At 36.4% G+C, this 20,769-nt stretch overlaps 2 protein-coding genes across 2 annotated transcripts; both read right to left on the reverse strand.

The window, feature by feature from the left end:
- Nucleotides 1-752: 752 nt before the first annotated feature.
- LOC131875275 (low affinity inorganic phosphate transporter 3-like) lies at nt 753-2,297 on the reverse strand. The gene is made up of 2 exons (XM_059219357.1): nt 973-2,297; nt 753-903 (listed from the first exon to the last, which is right to left on the reverse strand). The coding sequence occupies exons 1-2, from the start codon at nt 2,295-2,297 to the stop codon at nt 753-755; spliced, it is 1,476 nt and encodes a 491-aa protein (XP_059075340.1).
- Nucleotides 2,298-18,515: 16,218 nt separating this feature from the next.
- LOC131875276 (uncharacterized) lies at nt 18,516-19,142 on the reverse strand. The gene has a single exon (XM_059219358.1). It carries the CDS (start codon nt 19,140-19,142, stop codon nt 18,516-18,518), a length of 627 nt encoding a protein of 208 aa, XP_059075341.1.
- Between the last annotated feature and the right edge of the window lie 1,627 nt (nt 19,143-20,769).

The raw sequence follows: 20,769 nt of genomic DNA on the forward strand, positions 1-20,769 counted from the left end.
AATTAAAGTAATCTAAATCAATAATTTAATTCTATATAAAAAAATTATCTCTTTAATTACATACTACAATTTATGAATCAACTTGTTTAAAAGAATGGATAGGAGAATTAAAACAATTGCAAAATAGAAGAAAATAGATCGGGCATGTGTAGATGGTCTTCACTTTATAAGCTCCCACCAATATTGACAAGTTGAAACGAACCTGGTAAATGTTTTTTTGGTCGCTCCCACTTATTCTTCGATCCCTATCTTGCTACCACATACTCAAATTTTTTGAAATAAACATTAATTTTGGCTTTGAAATCGCATGTTAAGTTACCGAATTATTGAGAGTGAAGTTTCTTTCAACGGTGAGAGTTTGTTTGCATATTATCATATTAATAAATGATTAGCAATCATCGAGTGCCGAACGTGGAAACATAAGCGAGCAACTACTGTGATGTTACCGTTAAACAGTCTGAGCAGGAGTGACAAAAATATGATATATTAATTAACAAAAGAGTTTGTGACCTACACTTGCGCATAAACCACAGAAAGGGAATCTCGTGCGAGTTAAACGGGTCCAAAGAGTGTTCCTGAGAAAGATTATAACTATTATTATTATTATTTTATATGAAATTCACGTGTAGTACAAATGAAATAACATAATTTCCAACAAAGTCATTTATTTCTGTTGAGGCAGTTTCCTTTCTTCGAACATTAGCTACAAAACAAAATTAAACAAAATTGCCTAAGTATTTCACTTTTGATGATTAGGCTTGAACTTGAGTAAGTTCCACCTCATTTTCTTCCAATGATCTTCCCTTTGTTTCCGGTATCAGAAATGTGCAAAAGAAGCCCAAGCAACTTGCTACTGCTAGAATAATCAAGGCGTTGTTTATACCAATGCCCGTTGGATAAGAGCTTTGGCAAACATAAGGGTTTGAATCAATAAACTTAGCACTCTTCATATGCCTGGGTTGAGAGGCATACAAGAACCCAAATGCTCCAATGATAGGGCCTGCTTTACCAGCGGCTGCAGAAATACCATGGCACGTCGATCGCAACCGTGCAGGAAACAACTCCGCCGGCACGATGAAAGTGGTCGTGTTGGGCCCAAAATTTGAGAAGAAAAATGTCATAGAATAGATCGCCAGAAAGCCATGTCGATGAGCTTTCTGAGCCCAGTAACTTTCGTAAGGAATGGCGAGGGCGAACAAGAAAACTGACATAAAGAAAAACCCAATGAGCTGAATTTTAAACCTCCCGAGACGATCTATCAGAAGAATGGTAAATATGTATCCCGGCAGAGTCCCACAAAATGCAATCAATGCCTGCGCCCTTGCAGAACGATAAACATCATCTAGTGGATTCTTATAATAACACTTCAACCATTTGATATTATGATATATATCGCTCTGAAACAGATTGCCGCTGTAGAATGCAATATCCACAAAGAACCAAGTGGATGCCGTGCCTAGCAGCTCTAGCCCGTGCCGCTTCACGAAAGCCATGGAAAACAACCCGAACTGTGGGAGCAGACTTTGAGTGCCTGAATCATCCGACTCATCTTCTTCAATATTCAGATTAAGAACCGTCGACATGTCCACTGCAGCTTGCCTTGGGTCGTTTGCCACTAAAGCAGTGTAGCGGGCGGTCTCCGGCATTTTCATCCGCCAGTAATATGTAAAACCTGCGGGAACGGCTCCTAACATTAAGATTATTCTCCACACCACGTCCTTTTGCCCGAATGACGGCATATCGCCCACTACTGATATCATGGTAGCCGACAAAATTAAAGCCACTATACTGCTCGCCAGGATTCCAAGACCCTGCATCCCAAATACAGCAGCGATGAAAGCTCCTCTAGTTGTGGTATTTGCATATTCGGCCATGATTGTCGCAGACAGTGGGTAGTCCCCACCAATACCAAACCCTAACCAGAACCTGAAGAAGCATAAACTGCCAATTACTGCTTCCGCTGATCTGCCGATTGAGAAGCCAGAAGCGATCGAACTCGCGACCATCAAACTTAGTGTTATCCCGTAGGCCCTCTTTCGTCCCATTCTGTCTCCAAGCCAACCGAAAAAGAGTTGGCCTGCCAATGCTCCGCATAGCGCGATTCCGTTGACGGAGGCTTTCACACGAATGGGCATCTCATTTTCATAGTAGATGCTTCCCAGTAGATTGGAAACAGGCGGGATGCAGAAGAGATCGTATGCATCGGTGAAAAACCCCATGCCTGCGATAAATATCGCACTGAAGTGATACAACTGCGTACGCGCCGAGTCCAGCGCAGACAGCACCCGGAGCGGCATCCTTTACCCTAAATTTCACAATTCCCAATGCTTACCCACTCTGAGGAATAGATTCCAGATGTAATATAGGCACGGCAAGAGGTCAATCGTCCTAACGTCTTGTTGATAAGTGATTCGGTGTATTTGATGAATATTCTTGAATTCCCTTGAATATACTGTTCTTTATTGTGAATTTCTTAAAGAAATTGAAATTCGTAGTTGCGGGGAAGTTGATCGGAATTTGTCGAGAATGGGAAGGACAGGTTTGTGGGGCCGCCTGAAGAAAATACTTCAACGACTGCCTGGTACAGATTTCTGCCCTAAATAGTTTATAGAGAAATAACTTAATCACCAAGTTCTTCTTGCATTCTAGGTATATTTATTATCCAGCGCAAAGACCAGGACATTAACAATAAGACAATTTGAAGGGACATGTCGGAAACTTCAAGATGAATAATGTATCACAAATATCTGTATATTCAGATACAGTTGTCCTACAGTGCTCTCAAACAAATCATGCCAGTAAGGAAGGAACGGTCAACTGTCATAAAACGGTTTAAAATCATAAGGATTGATTAAGCGATTGATTAACACGTTGCTATCACGTTGTACGAATGATCTGTTTATACCGTCAATTTTAAAATAAACAGTTGTGACTAACATGTCCCTATCATGCTGTACGAATAATCTATTTTGAAATCAAAATAGCTTCGACCACGAATGGTCTGTTTTACCAATGATCTGTTTACACCGTCAATTTTGCAATAAACAGTTGTGACTAACACATTGCTATCACAATATGCGAATAATCTGTTTTGAAATCAAAATAACTTTGACCAATCTGTTTTAGAACCAGAATAGCTTCTATCATTCACTCATAATTGAAAAAGCAGCCTAAAACAGACCTAGTGATTTTAATTGACCAAGCTTACATATGCTGTTTAATTTTGGCTATACTTATCGTTTTTATATTGATCTTTTTGTTGTCTGCGTGGATCTCCAAACATGTCAGACTACACCTTCGAAAAGTCCGTAGAAATAAAAAACAACAAACTGGCCGGTCCCTGTTAATTGTCGTAAAAGAGATTTCTATACCTTTGGAAAGCATCGTGAAATGAAATAAAAACACTCCAAAGTGGTGTAGTATTCCATAACAATTTAATATTGTATATTTATGTGCATTTTAATTGTTTATTTTAATGAGCTGGTTTAATATAATCATTATTTATTAATTAATGATATATTATTTTGTGAACTTAAATTTGTGTTTTTAGTATTTTGTTTATTTATTTACACGTGGTTTCTTATATTTGACTTTATCTTTATTCATATATTTTCATATTCATATATTTTATAATGGTAAAATTATATATTTATGTTAATTTTTTTAATTTTTTGATTTATTTTAATGAATTGGTTTATTATAATTATTTATTAACAAATGATACATTATGTATTGAATTTCAATTTTTTTTCTAGTTAATTTTTTATTTAAACACGCTTTTATATATTTGATTCTATCTTATCTTTACTAATATATTCTCACATTTAATATTTATTAGGCTTTCACATTTAGACAATCATTTTTCACATTGACATATGTATTTTATTGTTGTTGGTTAATCCCATCACCAGAGATCAATTTTACTCCTTATGAAATTGACCCGTAAAATTAAAAAAATTCAAATAAAAAAATATTGATTCCTACCAATTTCATGCTCATCGTGAGTTGACTTAGCACACCTTTGAAATGATTGATTTCTATATAATGACATTCAAAGGCATTCAATGTGCATTTACTCTCATCTAGAAAAGATTTACTTTTGAGTAGTCAAGGAACTTGAATCTATTCAAATCATTCTAGAGAATTTCATTGACTAAAGAGTGCTATCTTCAATCATTGCTACTATGATTGTATAGGTAGGCTAATCAAAGTGGTTGACCAAATAAAATATGAATTCTTTGATCTAATGGTTTCACCAATGTATTTTTAAATACCACTAATCCTTCATAGTCAACAAAGTACAAAATTTTGTGAATTAGAAAGAAGAATTCCATAGTTATCTAGCTTAGGTTTCTTGAAATTAAGACAAATATACACTATGTAGCATTAACTTGGAGCTACAAACTTAACCTATCACAATGTTTAGGGCCTATCATAATTTTAAAGCATTTTATAGGGAGATAGTTTTTTATTTTGGAATGAAATCTATTGCTCATCATAATTCTTAAACCTCCATGCCTTAACCTCTAAAGCTCTTTTTTGGCAGGACTCTTGGGATGGTCACCCTCCTATTTTATCTAGTTATACACAACTTCATCCTCTTTGCAACATTTTTACTGATGTTGGATGTGTTTAGCTGGAAAATTTTTAAATGGTTAGGTGCATTGGACAGGTTGAGGTGACTTGCTGGAAGGATCCTCTTGAATGGCCTTTGGGTGGCTCAGATTAAGATCATGTGGTGTTGGTTAATATCTTGGAGGGTAGGTAATGTAGTTCCCTCAAAGAGAGATATTTTGGCTTGGGGTCCTAACCCAAAAGGCAATTTTTCTGTTACTGAAGGTTATGCTCAGCTTGATAGGAAATTCCATGGCCTAACAAATGTTCCCTGGTGGAAGAGGTCTTCTTGGCCAAAATGTAATTTTTTCCTATGGCTAGTTGCTCAAAGGAAATGCCTCACGTAGGAGAATCTTCGTAAGAGACGCTTCTAGGGACCATCTATTTGCTATCTTTGTATGCATAATGAGGAACACTGCTCTCATTTATTTTTTCTATGCCCTTTCTCTAGGGAGATTTGGCACATGTGGTGGAAGGCTTGGCAACATGCTTGTTTTCATGCTACCTCTTTAATTGACTTTTGGGATAGCTTGGGCAGACCCCCAGCGAAGACCTCTTTTCTTCAAGTTTCCTGGGCTCTTGGGCTAGCCCTTATTATCTGGAATCTGTCGTTGGAAAGGAATTAGAGGGTCTTTTGTGATTCACATATAAGAGGTCCTTAGTTGTGGCAGAAGATAGTTAATAGGCTTCAGGAGACAATCTCGGCTAAGTGCAATTTGTCTGAAAATGTTGATCTGGGTGATTATGCTATTGTAAGGAATCTGCAATTGGAAAACATTAAAATAGACGGTGTTGCTAGAAATAGATCTCAACATGTGAAGCAATGGATAAGTAGAGATGGAAGGTGGATTCCCCCTCCTATGGGAATCTTAAAAATTAATACGGATGGCTCTTCCCGTGGGAATCCCGGACATGCAGGTATTGGAGGTATAGGTAGAGGTGATGATGGTTGTGTAGTTTTTTTCTTCTCTATTTATATTGGGCAACACTATAACAATCTTATGTAAGCCTTAGCTATAAAGATTGTTGTTGAGCGAGCTTGTTCTTTAGGATAGAAGAAGTTTATTTGTGAGTCAGATTCTCATATTGTTGTGGAAATGTTGAATAAACAAAATTTGAATGATGTGAGTTGACAATTATCTTATGTGGTCAGAAAAATTTTACAACTATGTAATACTTTGGAATTTGTATACTTTTGTCATATTCTCAAGTAGTGGAATAGAGTGGCTGATTTGTTGGCCAAGTGGGCTTCAAAGCATGTTAATGGTTGGGATTTTAGTCGAAGGGATGATCTATCTCCTAATTATCTTGAAACTTTAGACAGGTTAATGCTAGAAGACAAGATGATGCAAGAGCACCCTGTGTGTAGGATCAATTTCCCTTTTATGTTTGTTTCCTTTTCATTATCATTTTGAGGCCCTTTGAGGCTTCGGATAAGCCTAATTTTTGGTGTAATTCCAAACTAGCTAGCCTTGCCAAGTCATCTTTCTGAGGGCTTTCCGATAAGGTACTATCATTGGAAATCTGACAGTCGGATCTAATCCTATGGTTTTTGGACTTTGTAGTGCTTGTGCTAGTGGTTTTTTAGGATCCTTTTAGTTTTTGTTGCTATCTCAATGGGCCTAAGGCCAAAACTTTGTATTTCTGTGATTTCTAAATAAATCTTTACCCATTTTTCCAAAATAAATAAATACAAAATAAAAAAACCTCCATGCCTTAACTCTAACATTTAATTTTATAAATAAATATTAGTACTTTGGTGTATCTTTGTTAAAATATTAATCTTTACTTGGTAAAGGTTAATTATTTATTTGTATGATTTGTATTATGTTAGGTGATTCTTATGGTATCCTTAAATGTTCTATGCCCTTTTACATTACCTCATACATGTGTAAGGATGACTCATTTCTTTGAATTTATTTGTTAAGGAATATTTGTTGTCTCTTCATTAAGATGATTTGACTCATTGCACACTCATATTATTAATGGTGACATTCATAGAGTTGGGAGTTAAAAAGTAACTCATTCACTCATCTTTATTTAAGAGTATAAGCTTATCCTCTCATTATTCACATGATATTATAATACGTCTCTCTCTCTCTCTCTCTCTCTCTCTCTCTCTCTCTCTCTCTCTCTCTCTCTCTCTCTCTCTCTCTCTCTCTCTCTCTCTCTCTCTCTCACATTCTCTCTCTCTCTCATATTCTTAGGATATTGGCTAGGGTTTTTCTTTTCTTTTTCCCCTTGCAAAATCTCATGTGTCTCCTCTCCTATTTGGTGGTTGCTCAACTCAAGTTGCTCTTCATTCTTAGTAACATCAATCAAATAACTTATTAGATTATTATTTTATTTGTTTCTCTTATTTTCATTTTATGATATCAAAGTAGGTTACTAATCATTGTTCAAGTTGAAGTTGATGAAAGTTGTCTTGTCTTATGAGATCACCTTTGGAGGAACTCTTTGAGAGAAAAAGAAGACATTTTAATCTAAATATTTATTACTATTAATTTTGTGTGAAGTGATCTCCAACTATATTTTAGAATATTTATTTTAAATCTTCTCATTAAATTTAGATGCATTAAATTCTAATTTTTTTTTAAAAATTGCAGCAAAGTTTTTTAACACACCTTTGTTTTGATAGTTTTAATCAATTTATTGTTAATATTTCTTACATGCAAAAATAATAATTTTTTTTGTTTTATCTATAAATTTTGTTCTTGTATATTTACTAACAAGATTTTTTTGTGAAAACTCTATTCTCTTCAAAAACTGTTGAGAAAACTCTGCAACGTTAATGGTTCCCACTTTTTTGCCACTTTTGACACTGAGATGTACATTTTTAAAATAATCTTCAACTTCCGAGAACTATAACTTTTAAACTATTAAAAATTTGAAGATGATGTAAATTAGTGATTTCTAGCATTTTGTTTTTAGATTCTATATACATTTTTTTCAAATTTTTTTGAAGGATTTTAAAAAAAAATTTCCATCTCCCTCGAAAAGTAGTTTTTTACAACAAACTACATTTTTTAAGAGTGATGTGCCTCCCAAAATGCATAACTTTTTTTCTATAAATGATAAAAACTCAATTCTTTCGAATTTTGGTTTGTAATATCAATATCCAGGGCTTGCATTTAGTTTTATAGTGATATGTTCAATATTTTTCATTTTATAAAGTTTTGAAGTCCGACTAGTCATAATTCAAACATAGGTTTGCGTTTGAACACATAACTTGTTCTATATAAATCGAAATTCAATTTTTTTTTTTTGTTAGAAAGAAGACATTAATACCAAGGGCATAGATATTTTTCAGAATTTTTTTGAATTAGTTTCTTATTTTTTCCAATGTGTTGAATAGAGAAGTTCATGTTCGGTGAAAAACCAATTTTTAATAAAATTAAAAAATCAAGAACATAATAAATTCAAAATATAACAAAATTATATTCGTTGGAAAGCTTGCTTCGAGTACTACCATCTAATATTTTTGGGTTATCAAGATTATTTCATTTGTGCATTGAACCAGAGCTCCGAAGTCATTAATTCTTGAGAACTCTAAAATATTTTGGGAGAAACTTCTAATTTTTGGGGTTCGAACGAACACGAGTTCGATCGGATTGGGTTCGCTCGAACCAAAATGGATTCGAGCGAACCCCCATTCACTCGAACAAGTGAGCTCAATTTTGGCATGTCCAATGTTCGAGCGAACCCACTCGATGTTCGAGCGAACCCAACTGAACAGTTTGGTTCGCTCGGACTCCCAGGGGTAGTCCGAGCGAACATTTGTATTTCGCTCGAACACTGGCAAATCCGAAATTCCCACTTTCGCCAAATTCCTTCGTTGGCAAAAGTGGGAACGAACTTTTTGAATTCACCCAACTATATTTTAGAATATTTATTTTAGATCTTCTCATTAAATTTAGATGCATTAAATTCTAATTTTTTAAAAAATATTGCAACAAAGTTTTTTAACATACCTTTGTTTTGATAGTTTTAATCAATTTATTGTTAATATTTCTTACATGCAAAAATAATAATTTTTTTTGTTTTATCTATAAATTTTGTTCTTATATATCTACTAACAAGATTTTTTTGTGAAAACTCTATTCTCTTCAAAAACTGTTGAGAAAACTCTGCAACGTTAATGGCGGGACCTTGAATTCCCTTTTGTCTCTTGTGCTCTGATCCCTATCATTTCTTTGGGATTTTGTATCTTTCCCTTCCTTGAGGGTTGGGGTTTACAATGTTTAGGATTGGGGAAGGGGCCTAATCAGGCTAACATACTTTGGAATTCACATACTGGTTCCTCTCTTGTGTAAGATCCTCTGGTGGCGGATTCTTCTTGTCACATCTCCGTGCCTCAGTACCATCATGATATCTTTATTGAACTTGAATCAAGGTCGTATGATGATAAACTAAAAGTTAAAAGTCCCTCCAAAAGGGTGATTCACCCTGAAGGATCTTCCCCTCTGACTATGTGTGTTAGTGAAAATAAAGTTAAAGCACGAGATGTTTTAGTCAACAAAGCCATTATGGAACTAAGCCTATCCTTGGTGGGGAATTTTGTGACTTTTTTACCTTCTCTGAAACTGGTGAAGAAATGGGTGTCCTCTCACTGGAAGGTAAAGGGGAGTGTCTCTTCTAGTGCCATGGCCAATAGACTATTCCTCTTTTGCTTCACAAGTCAAGCTGACATGGCTCATGTTCTCACGAAGGGGCCCTAGCTCTTTGGATCCTCAAACTACCTCTCTCTATGTAAATGGAAACCAAATCTTGACCCTTGGTTTGATATGTGTGCTATGGCTCTAACCTGGATTCACCTGCTAAGACTCCCTCTAGTATTTTAGAACATTGAGATTCTGAAAGGGATTGCAAACTCATTTGGTATGTATTTGGCTTTTAATAGCATTACAGAAAGTAAGTCAAGTCTTTTGTTTTCTCACGTTTGTGTCAATGTGGCCATTAATACGGTCTTAACAATAAAAAGTACTCTATAGTCCAGAGTTGGGTCTTGGGTTCAATAGATAGAATATGAGAATGCGAAGGCTTTCTATCAAAATTATGGAAGATATGGTCATCTAAGTACGTCTTACATTACAAACACTACCAAGAAACAACAACTGACCTCTAACCCTGAGAAGACCCACTAGATGGAGATCAAGAATATGAAGGAGCCACCTCAAGTGAATAATTATCCAAAGGTAGTCTCCTCTCTGGGTGAAGCCCCCCAAAATTTGATTGTACCCTCATGAGAGACATTATGGCTATTCTGTGCGAAAATAAGAAGAAGAGTGTGTATGACCTTTTGGCTTCTACATTTGGTGTTGAGTTTCCTATGGTGGGTCCTTCTATCCCCTTGGAAGAACCTAAGAGTTTGAATCCCTCAACTACTAGTGAGATTAAATTATATACTTAAACCAACAGGAATGCAAGGAATAGGGTAAAAAGGAAAGAAAGAAAAATGAATCCTTTCCTAAGTAAAATGTGTCCTCTATCTCTTCTGAATTAAGTGTGGAAGTGAGGTATACTTTGATGGTGACTCCCCAGAAAATGTTGAATGAAGGTTTTGGTAATCTAAAAGAAAATCTAAAGATGCTAGGTTTCTCTACTACTCCGCCACAAACTAAGATAAAACTCTTGATTGCGGAGTATAAAAAAGAATATAAAGGATGGTAACAAGTGCTTATCAAAAAGAAGAAGAAAGCTAATGTGGGAGGAAACACCAAAATGGGCTGCCCTACCAACAAAGACTCTAGATACAAGGAAGTGGATAAGGAGGTAGCAATATGAAAGTAGTTAACCTATGATGGAATCCCACAAAATAAGAAGAAGAGGAATTAACCCAAAGCATTGGGGTTTATCCCCTATTAAGATGAGTATGGTTCTCAAGACTTATTATTCTATGATTATTATCTCCTGGAATGATAGGGGCCTTAACGACCCTGTAAAACAACATATGCTAAAATGTAAAATTGTGAAACAGAATATGGATATTCTTATGATTTGGGAAACTAAAATGAATAAGGATAATTTTCAGAAAGTCATTAACTCTTTTTGGTCCTTGGCTCACTTTTTGAATAGTGACTTTGATGGGGCCTTGGGGAAAATTTCTACCCTATGGAACCCTAATCAGTTTGAAGGAATTTTAGTTTCTTCTGAAATAAATTTTATTATTGTTAAAATGAGAAATATTAAGTGAAATTTACAATGTCTTCTAGTTAATGTTTATGCCCCAAATGTCTATCATATCAGAGCCAACTTAAGGAGATCCATAAATTTACATATTGAAAATAGAGCTGATGAGTTATGGATGATTGTTGGAAACTTCGACTCTCTCCTCTGCCCCTCAAAGAAAGTTGGTGGTAATGAAGACTTTTTGGATAGTATTAATGAATTAGATGAGCTCATGTCTTCCTCTGGGATCTTGGACATCCCTCTTAATGGGTCTAAATTTACCTTGACCAACAATAGGCAAGGGGTCCATTTGATTCAGGTGAGACTGGACTGGGTCTTGATTTCCTCTAGTTGGAACTATCATGATTCTTTCTATATTTGGTCTTCTCCTTGCTCGAGATCTAATCACAATGCTATTTTCCTAACATTGGATGAGCCTAGGATTAGAAAGTCTTATGCTTTTAGGTAAGAACTGATGTGGGCTCAACATGCAAATTTCAAAAGGTGTGTTCAATAATGGTGGAATACTCTAGTTGTTGGCACCTCGATGTTTAAAATTACCTAAAAACTCAAGATCGTCAAAGATAAAGTTAAGGATTGGAATAGGTATTCCTCTGGTAATATCTTGGAACAAAAGAAGAACATAATCAATAATCTACAAGTTATCCAATCTACAATGGAAGAACAATAGGTTATGGAGGAAGAATCCAAGGAGGAATTACATCTGAGAATCCAATGGCTTGCTCTCAATAGAAAAGAAGAATTATTCTGGAAATAGAAATCAAGGCTACAATGGCTAAAAGAAGGGGATAAAAATACAATTTTTTTCCATCTATCCACTATGAAACATAGAAGTTGAAATAAAATAAGATATATTCTAGAAGAAGATGGTACTAAGGTGGATGATGAAGAGGATATTGCTTCTCTCTTCATTGATTCTTTTAAACTAAGTCAACTCTCAACTCAGAGAATAATAATATGAACAATATGTTAGATGTTATACCCAGAGTCATTAAAGAGTCAGATCTCTTGGACCTCAATAAGAGAATAACCATGCAAGAGGTGAAGGTGGCTCTCTTGTCTTTCTCTCCTAATAATGTCTCAGGCTCAGATGGATTTTTGCCTACTTTCTTTCAAGACTTTTGGGATATAGTTGGGAGTGACTTATTCAATGCCATCAAAGACTTCTTTAAAATAGGTAGCCTTATTAAACAACTAAATGCGACTTTTTTTTCTCTAATTCTGAAGAAGGAAAGTATTGTTTCCACCAAGGATTTTAGGCCTATTAGTTTATGGAATATGGTTTACAAAAACATTTCAAAAACCATGGTCAATAGGTTAAAGGCTTTGCTTGATACAATGATCTCCAAACATCAAAAAGGTTTTGTGGAAGGAAAACACGATTTAGATGTAATCATTGTGTCTCATGAGCTTGTTCATTATATGGATAGTAGCAAGAAACCCTCGATGGCTTTAAAATTGGATATTTCTAAGGCCTATGATAGAGTTTCTAGGGAATTTCTCTTTGAAGTTGTTGAGAGATTTGGATTCAAGGAAATTTCTTAGAACTGATTGAGCAATGTGTTTTCACTTGTAAGTTCTCAATCCTCATTAATGGTTGTTACAAGGGATACTTTTCCTATGGAAAAGGGCTTTACCAGGGTGACCCCCTCTCCCCCTGATTTTTATCATTGTTGTTGAAGTGTTAGGAAGAAATATTGGAAAACTGAGATGTGGGGACATTTTAAAAGGTTTCAAACCAGCTTCTTCTCTAAACCCTAATACCCATCAACAATTTGTTAATGATACCATCATCTTTGGTGAAGCTTATATTTCTAAGGCTAGGCAATGGAAAACAACCTTGGACAGATATGCAAACATCTCAGGCCAGGATATTAACTTTGTTAAGAGTAAACAATTTTTTCTAAATATTTGATGAATAATGCTTGATGAATATTTGATGGATGAATGTTGAATGTTGTTGAATACTTCAAAGATCTACTATTTTGCTGCATTGAAGGCTCTTATGCTCTAGAAACCTTCTCTTTAATTCTTAGCCAAAGACCCCTTCAAATAAGGAAAGAGAGCTCTTAAGTATGAATCCCTAGATCTTAATTTCATGTTCAGGATGACCTACGATTTGAATTTCCCGTTGATATTTTGGAGTTAAACATTATTATATCATAGGATTGTGCTCCTGAAATCTCGAGGAAAAAGTCATGGACCATGTGCATTCCCGCCACGATCTGACCAACTTTTCACCAAATTTATGGGGCTATTAGATATGATGATATTGTAGCACATCCCAAAGTTATAACTGATTTCAAGATGTTTTGATATGTGAAATCAAGACTAAATGGTCAAAATAAGATATAATTAGGGTTTATGATTAAATGATTCATTGGAAGAACAAGATGAAAAGGGGCATGCTTAGGGTAAAGGGCTCAACTTTATAATATGTAAAGTGATGAAACATGAACTTAGATTTAATTTAATTAATTAATTAAATACTAAAAGGGCGTTTAGAAATGCAAGATGCAAGACACACTAAGGCGGGTGCTAACCTAAGTGTGAAATTGTACCACCTTAGCAAGGGTGTACAATTTACGAAACTACACTATTATGTTGCTACCATAGAAAGTTAATGGTTTCAAATGAGATTGTTCTATTATGAGTCACAATGGGCCCCCATATAGAGATATAAATGTTTTTGAATATGGGAAAATAGGTATTGATGAGCCCCTAAAACCCAGTACATTTAAAAAATTATCAGATAAACATTACAACACAACAAAAAGATATCAAACAAAGGAAAGACAAGTGGTGAACCAAACACTAGCAAACAAGAGAACATGAATTATAGACCAAAAGGAATGACATAAGTCCAAGCTTAGGTTAATTTCTGAAGCATCTCTGCCACTTCAAGCTCCAACTGTTCCATATTGTTTGTAGCTCACTTAATCTCCTTGATTTCCTTATTGTGGCTTTGCATTCTTTTAGTGCTTTCTCTCGTTCTTCTCCCTAACCCTGTGTCCCTATCATCTGGGGTGTCATCCTTAACATCAATAATGCCTACCATGACCTTATCCCCTTGGTTGTTCTCTAGCTTGCAGATAAGGGCTTTCATGCTGGCCGAGGCAACCTTCAAAATCTTGTAGCTTTGCTCCCCTATTTTTTTGAGCGTTTTCTCAATACCATCAAGTCTCTTTTCCATTTCTCCTACTCTATTTTCCAAGCCAAGAAAGTTATTGTGGTTGGTGTTGATAATCTCCTCAGCATTACCAATCTCCTAAGTGAGCTCACTAAGACATTCAGGAAGGGAATTGAACTTTTTGGAGCCTAAGGCCTATAATTTCTCGATTTTTCCTACTTCCTGAGCTTGCTTGGTTTTGATACCTTAAATTTCCTTATGCACCCCATTGAGAACCTATTTGAGGCTTTCCATTTCGTTATTTATGTAGAGATAAATATTCAAGTGATGCTCCTGATGGTTCTTATCACCAGTAGTATTAAGATTAACCTTCAGGCCAACCTCCCTATCCTTAGAGCTCTGAGATTCTTTTGTTGTTGTGTCCTCCCCCATTAATCCCTTCTCCTTTAGGTCGGTCCTAAGAGGTGACCATTCTTTGGTGTCTACCTTCTTGCTTTTAGAAGTTTTCTTTTTCCACTTCAGACTCACAAGGGTTTGGACCCCCTCACTTCCAGTGTCCATGTCATTATCGGTCCGATACTCCTCCTCACACCAACTATCCTCCTCCCCCCTTTGCTTCTTTTTGGAAAATCCTTTGTTATGTTTCCCCTACTCTATTTTTTTATTTATTCTCCTTGACTGAGAAAATTGAGGGTCATCCTCTATCTTCTCTTCTGTATCATAGCCATCGCTTTCCTCCTCATCAAAATCATCAAAATCCTCATCCGATTTAGAAATATCAGCTATATTCAACTGGGCAGTCATGTTCTTGATGTAATTATATAGAATCACCATCAAACCTTCATGCATTGCAAGGTTAATACTGGGGTTGGAAATTTCATCCTTGATCCCCACATTAAGGGTACAAAAATTATAGGGAAAATAAATTTTATCTTTATACCTAAAATGATTAGGTAAAACAAAGTGGTAGCTATAAACCCTAGTGTATCTACCATCAAGTGTGATAAACTCCATAATAGCAAGCAAAAACATTCTCCAAATTAACTTAATTACCTTTGGCAAAAAGTAGGTATGGCTGCCCTTGACTAGTCTAGCCCTTTCCTCCTCATTCTTCAGAAATTTCTTAATGGTAGCGTCCGAAATATTTCTATCCTTGTAAAACTTGATGCCCTCCATAAGAAGACCTATTACCTCCACAATCATGGTTTCGGTCACCTTGAACTTCTTGTTTCCAATAATTAACGTTCCTTTGTTCCAGCCCTTCTTGAAGATTCTCGTGATTTCAGGTCGTTTCTCCTACATATTTTCCATAAAATCCATCATCTTGACAGCTTGAAGGATAGCCCAGACTTGTGGATGACTCTTCCATTTCTCAATGGTGGTATGCTCCATTCTCGTTCATTTACCCCCCATAATCCTATTGTTACCAATAATATGCAACTCCCTCCTGAAACCTTTCTTCACAACAGACTCTCTATAATAACCAGTTTGTATTCTATAGAAGTTTCTGATGCTATTGTGGAAGAGGGATAAAAATGCCCACAAAGCATGCGAAGTTAATCTATAATGATTGTTGTACTTCCTTCTCAGTAGCTTGCAGAACCAGCACCTGCTGCCACGATGTCTACTTACACTTTAGGAAATGATATCAAATCTATCCCTACTTACCATGCAATCTTTCATAAATTAAGATGTCACATGCCACACTCGGTAGCTACCCTTCGCCTTTCCAGGTAATAATTATCTCGCTCCATACTCCCACATTGGTAGCCTAGTCAGCACTTCGGTTAGCCTCTTTGTAGACATGTTTGATGTGGTATTTTTGAAACCTCTGAATCAAATCTCTAATTGACTAAATGATGTTCTTGATATTCCATGAAGGTTGATGATTGCTGAGAAGGCAGTTAATGATGGTTTTAGAGTAGCCTTCTAACCAAAGCATTTTGACCCCTAAATTAGAGGCCAATTTAATAGATTGAAAATCTCCCATAGCTTCCACCATATGATTGGTTTGAATACCTAAAGGATAGGCCACCACTTTAGTGAAAAAGACAACCCCATTTTGGATGACACCACCACAACCATCCAGACCTGGATTTCATTTTTCTGCCCCATCAAAGTTGGCCTTGAACCACTTATTGGGGGGAGATGAGTAGCAACACAAGATTCTATTAATTTGATTGATGTTAGAGCCCAAAGAGGCTAAGAAAATCCATCTTTTAAGAATATCAAAGTCCTCCTTACTGGTACAACTATGCACTCCCTTGGCCATAACATTCTCAACACAGTTATTTTTTATCTTGACCCAAACCACTTCAGAGGTGTTAATATGATTTCAGAATATTCTATTATTTCTCTCTTTCCATATCCCCCAGAGGATATGGGCAAAAGAGAACTTCCTAAGTTTTCTTATGGTGATGTTATTGGTGGAATGATGCCACCTTCTGAAACAATCTTGCATCTCCTCCTGGAAAACCCAATTCAGCCCCCACATTTAAAAAAACATCCTCCAAATAGGAGTAGTATAAGGATAGTGTAACAAGATGTGGTTCACAGATTCCTTATTATTAAGACAAAGGTAGCAACAGTAAGGGAAAAAAAATTCCCTTTTTCTTAAGTTGTTAGTAGTAAGAAACTTGTTTTGCAAAAGGATCCATAAAAGGATATTTATTTTGGAAGTCAACCCTGGATACCAAGCCTTGGCCCAGCTCAGAATAGCATCTTGGGAATGTGTCAGTAAAAGGACAATAGAGGAGACCAAATAATTTTTAAACAAAGTTCCACCGCACACCATATGGTCTTTCCTTCTGGGATTCAAGATCATATTATTGATCATTAAGTTTACCTACTTGAGTTTGGGATCAATGGGTCTGAGGTCCACCCACATTTGATCTTTCCAATAATTAGCCAATTTGGTACCTATCTTCTCCTTGCAATTATGGATGAGTGTATGAGAAGCCATCTTATTAAGAGGGGCTCCTCCAATCCAAGCATCATCATAAAATTCCACCTTCCTACCATCACCAAGGGCCCAAACATTGTCGAGACTAGCAATACCTTTAGCCTAGATAACATTATTCCAAATGAAAGATCCACTTGGTATCTGATCTAAGACCAGGAATTCCTCAATGGTGGGAGATTTCCTTAAGTACTAAGCCTTCTAGATATCATTCCATTTTCCTTTTCCCTGATAAGTTCTAAAAAAAATTTTTGCCAGGAGAGTTTTGTTAAAAGTTATGATATTCCTAAGACCCAAGCCCCCCTTCTTTTGAGGTTTACAAACATGTTCCCAAGCTATGAGAGTGATTTTCTTCTTCTCCTCCACCCCTGACCACAAAAATGCTTTCTGGATTTTCTCAATGGTATCAACAAATTTGCCAGGGATTTTTAAAAGGCTTAGAGCATACACTGGGAGACTCTGGAGGGAAGATTATAAGAGTTGGACTTTTCCATCTTGACTAAGAAGGGTTCATTTCCAACTAGCCACTTTCTATTGAATCTATCAAAAAGACTATTCTGGAACAAGTCCAAGGGTTTCAATCCCAATGGGAGGCCTAGGTAGACAACAAGAGGCTTACCAATTTGGCAACTAGGGATCCAAGCCATTCTGATTTCTCTGTCTTCTGGGGTATTGAAGAAGAAAACATAACTTTTCTCCCAATCGATGGTTTGACTAGTTGCCTTACTATAAGTGTTGAGAAGGTTCTTCATATTGGAAGCTTCTTTGATAGTGGAAGATCCCATTAAAATGGTATCATCAACAAATTGTTGATGAGTGCAAGCTCTAAAATCAAAAGAAGGCGAAATACCACAAAGGAGCCCCTCAGAAATAGAGTTGCTGATAAATCTACCCAAACATTTGGCCAAGATGATGAATAGTATGGGGGATATGGGATCCCCCTGCCTGATACCCCTAGAAGTTTTGAAGAAAGTGGAAGGCACCCCATTGACAATGATAGAAAATGAAGGGGTCGAGATGAGTTGATCAATCATCTTAATGAATCTTACACCAAATCTGAAAGCCCCCAGCACCTTAATCAAGAAACTCCAGTCCACCCGATCATAGGCTTTATAAAAATCTAGCTTCATCACAAATCATTTGTTTTTTTGAATCCACCAACGAATGAATGTTTTCATGGATAGAAATGATGGAGTGAAGGATTTGTCTTCTTGGAACAAATCCACTCTTTTGGGGTGAAATGATCAGAGGAAGAATCCTTAACAACCTACTAGTAACCACTTTAGAAATTATTTTATAAAAAGAGTTGCATAAGCTTATCGGTCGAAACTTATCCATAGAACCAGCTCTTGGGCATTTGGGAACCAGAACTAGGAAGGTAGCATTAAGTTTCTTTAAGATCTTTTTAGCCCCAAAGAACTCCTGCACACCTTTAACAACATCAGCTTTGAGGATGTCCCAGAAGGTTTGGAAGAAGAATCACGAAAAACCATATGGGCCCGGTGCTTTGTTCCCTTCAAAAGAAAAGACATCTTTTTTAACTTCCTCCTCAAAAGGCATGGCTATCAAGACCTTGTTCTAATCCTCGCTAATAGTTGGAGGGATATTGTCAAGGATGGCATTTTAGGATTGACCGTCCAGAACAGAGTCCTCCAAAAGAAGAGAAGTAAAGAAGTTTCTGGCCTCCTTCCCAATCTCATCATCCTTCCTCATTTCAGTTCTCCCAATTTTCAGCTTCAAGATTTGGTTAGCCGCCTTGTTTTTCACTGCGGTCATATGGAAGAATCTAGTATTTATGTCCTCTTCTTTAAGCCATAGGGATCTAGACCTTTGCTTCCATAATTCTTCTGCTCTTCTTATAATCTTGTGGTACTTCACTAGCACTTCATTTTCCTCGCTGATGGAAACTTCATTGTATCCACTAATTTGGATTTTATCCTGCATTTCCTTAAGTTCTAGCTGAGTTTTAGTTTTGGCAGCAAATAGATCTCCAAAAACCTCCTTATTCCATTTTTTAATATTGTCCTTCACATTTCTTAATTTTTTGGCAACTCTATACATAGCATATTCTAGAGATATAGCTGAGAGGGAGAATTGATAATGATTAAACCACTCATTAGGGATGAGGGCCTTGTCAAGTTTGACTTGAATGAGATCATCACCTGTCCTTCTGTTTGACCATGTAAACTTGTCCCCCTGGAGCTCAATATCGTGCAAGCCTTGGTTGTTGATAAAGTTTAACAGATCCATTATGCTATCCAGCTAAGAGGGGACACCACCAAACTTCTCATTGTCTTTGAGGAGGTTGTTGAAATCCCCCATAACAATCCACATATCATTCTTGTAGAGGGTCTAATAGCCTCCAAATTTTTCCAAAATTTGCTTCTACCATATCTATTATTAGGGGCATAAATATTGGTAATAAGTAAAGAGGTCCCATCCCCAATGTCATGGAACCTGATAAAAGCCAAATTTCTCTCCTGCATGACTAGCTCCCCATAAACCCCCTTTAGGTTCCAAAAACTAGCTATGCCCCCTGAAGCCCCATCAGAGCTTCCAGCACAAACTTCCCCATTCTTAAAGAGCTTAATCTTTTCAACTTTCTCTTTAATCATTTTACTTTCTTGGATAATAACAATGTTTGGTTTATGTTCTCTAACTAGATTTCTAAGAACATCCTATTTATACAGACTATTCAATCCACATATATTCCATGAGATTATTTTCTAAATAGGAAACATACCTCATGGATGGTCATTTGAGTACCATCTTCTATGTTCTTGTTGGACTCTTGATCTCTAATTTGGATTTCTTTTTTCCTTCCTGGAGGAGATGGGTTGAAACCAGTGTCAACTTTCCTATAGTTTCTTGTCTTGACTAAATTAGCTTGAGGGGTAGACTTAGGTCCATTTTTGACCCCTATCTTTCTCTTTGCAACTTCATTTGTATTGTCATCTTCCTCTTGAGTGGTTATCTTCTAGTCTACATCATTGACATCTTCCCACTTAGCATTAAGCAATAAGATCGTAGGTGATTGCTGAGTGGTGGCTTGTACCATTTCTAGAGATTGTTGTGATCCTCACAGCGAGATCCCTCCAAGGATCAAGCATCTCTGGGCTTCTTCAAAATCACTACTGAGTCCTGCTCTGCTAGTGTTTTCTGTTATGTGTTTTGAATCTACTTCCCCATTGTTCTGTAACACCACCCGTATCTCTCCTTCTTCCAGGTTATCACTCTTTTAATCCTCTTGATTGATATCTTGTTGTTTTCTATCATCTTTACCAGTTTGATCCATTTTACTTTTATCATTCAAAGGTATTTTTGGCTTTTTCCCATTAACATTTATTTGTTTCTCTATCATGTTAGGGATGATGACACTTTGGCCCTCTTTGATTTTTTTTCTCTTTCCAAGCTCTCTAGTTGCTTAACAGGGTTTTTTGCTTTCCATTGTAATGTCCTTTCTTTCTTTTCTTTCTCTTTGCCTGTCTGAAGAGGGCATTTCCTTGTTGTATGTCCTGCTTTTTTGCAATGAAAGCAAGCAAGAGGGACACTTTCATATTCTAGGGGTTGGTTCAGTTTTCCTAGTCTAGATTTGATTTCAATGGATGAAGGCATATTTGTGCCTTGCATAACTCCGAAATAGATCTTAGCAAAAGTAAGTCTTATTCTAGTCATGGTTATGGGATCCATTGAGAGGAGTTCACCAAAAGGGCTAGCAACACCTTTAAACACATCTTCCACCTTGAATTCTAAGGGAAGGCCCAACAATCTCACCCAAAGAAGAGCCTAGACAAAAAATGATTCATTAAGTTGCATCTTAGGCATCCATTTTTGCAGAGCTAGTGTTGCTTTCCCAATCAGCCAGGGACCATCTCAA

Source organism: Cryptomeria japonica, chromosome 4 (genome assembly GCF_030272615.1).
Source record: "Cryptomeria japonica chromosome 4, Sugi_1.0, whole genome shotgun sequence".
In the NCBI taxonomy this organism is placed as follows: domain Eukaryota; kingdom Viridiplantae; phylum Streptophyta; class Pinopsida; order Cupressales; family Cupressaceae; genus Cryptomeria; species Cryptomeria japonica.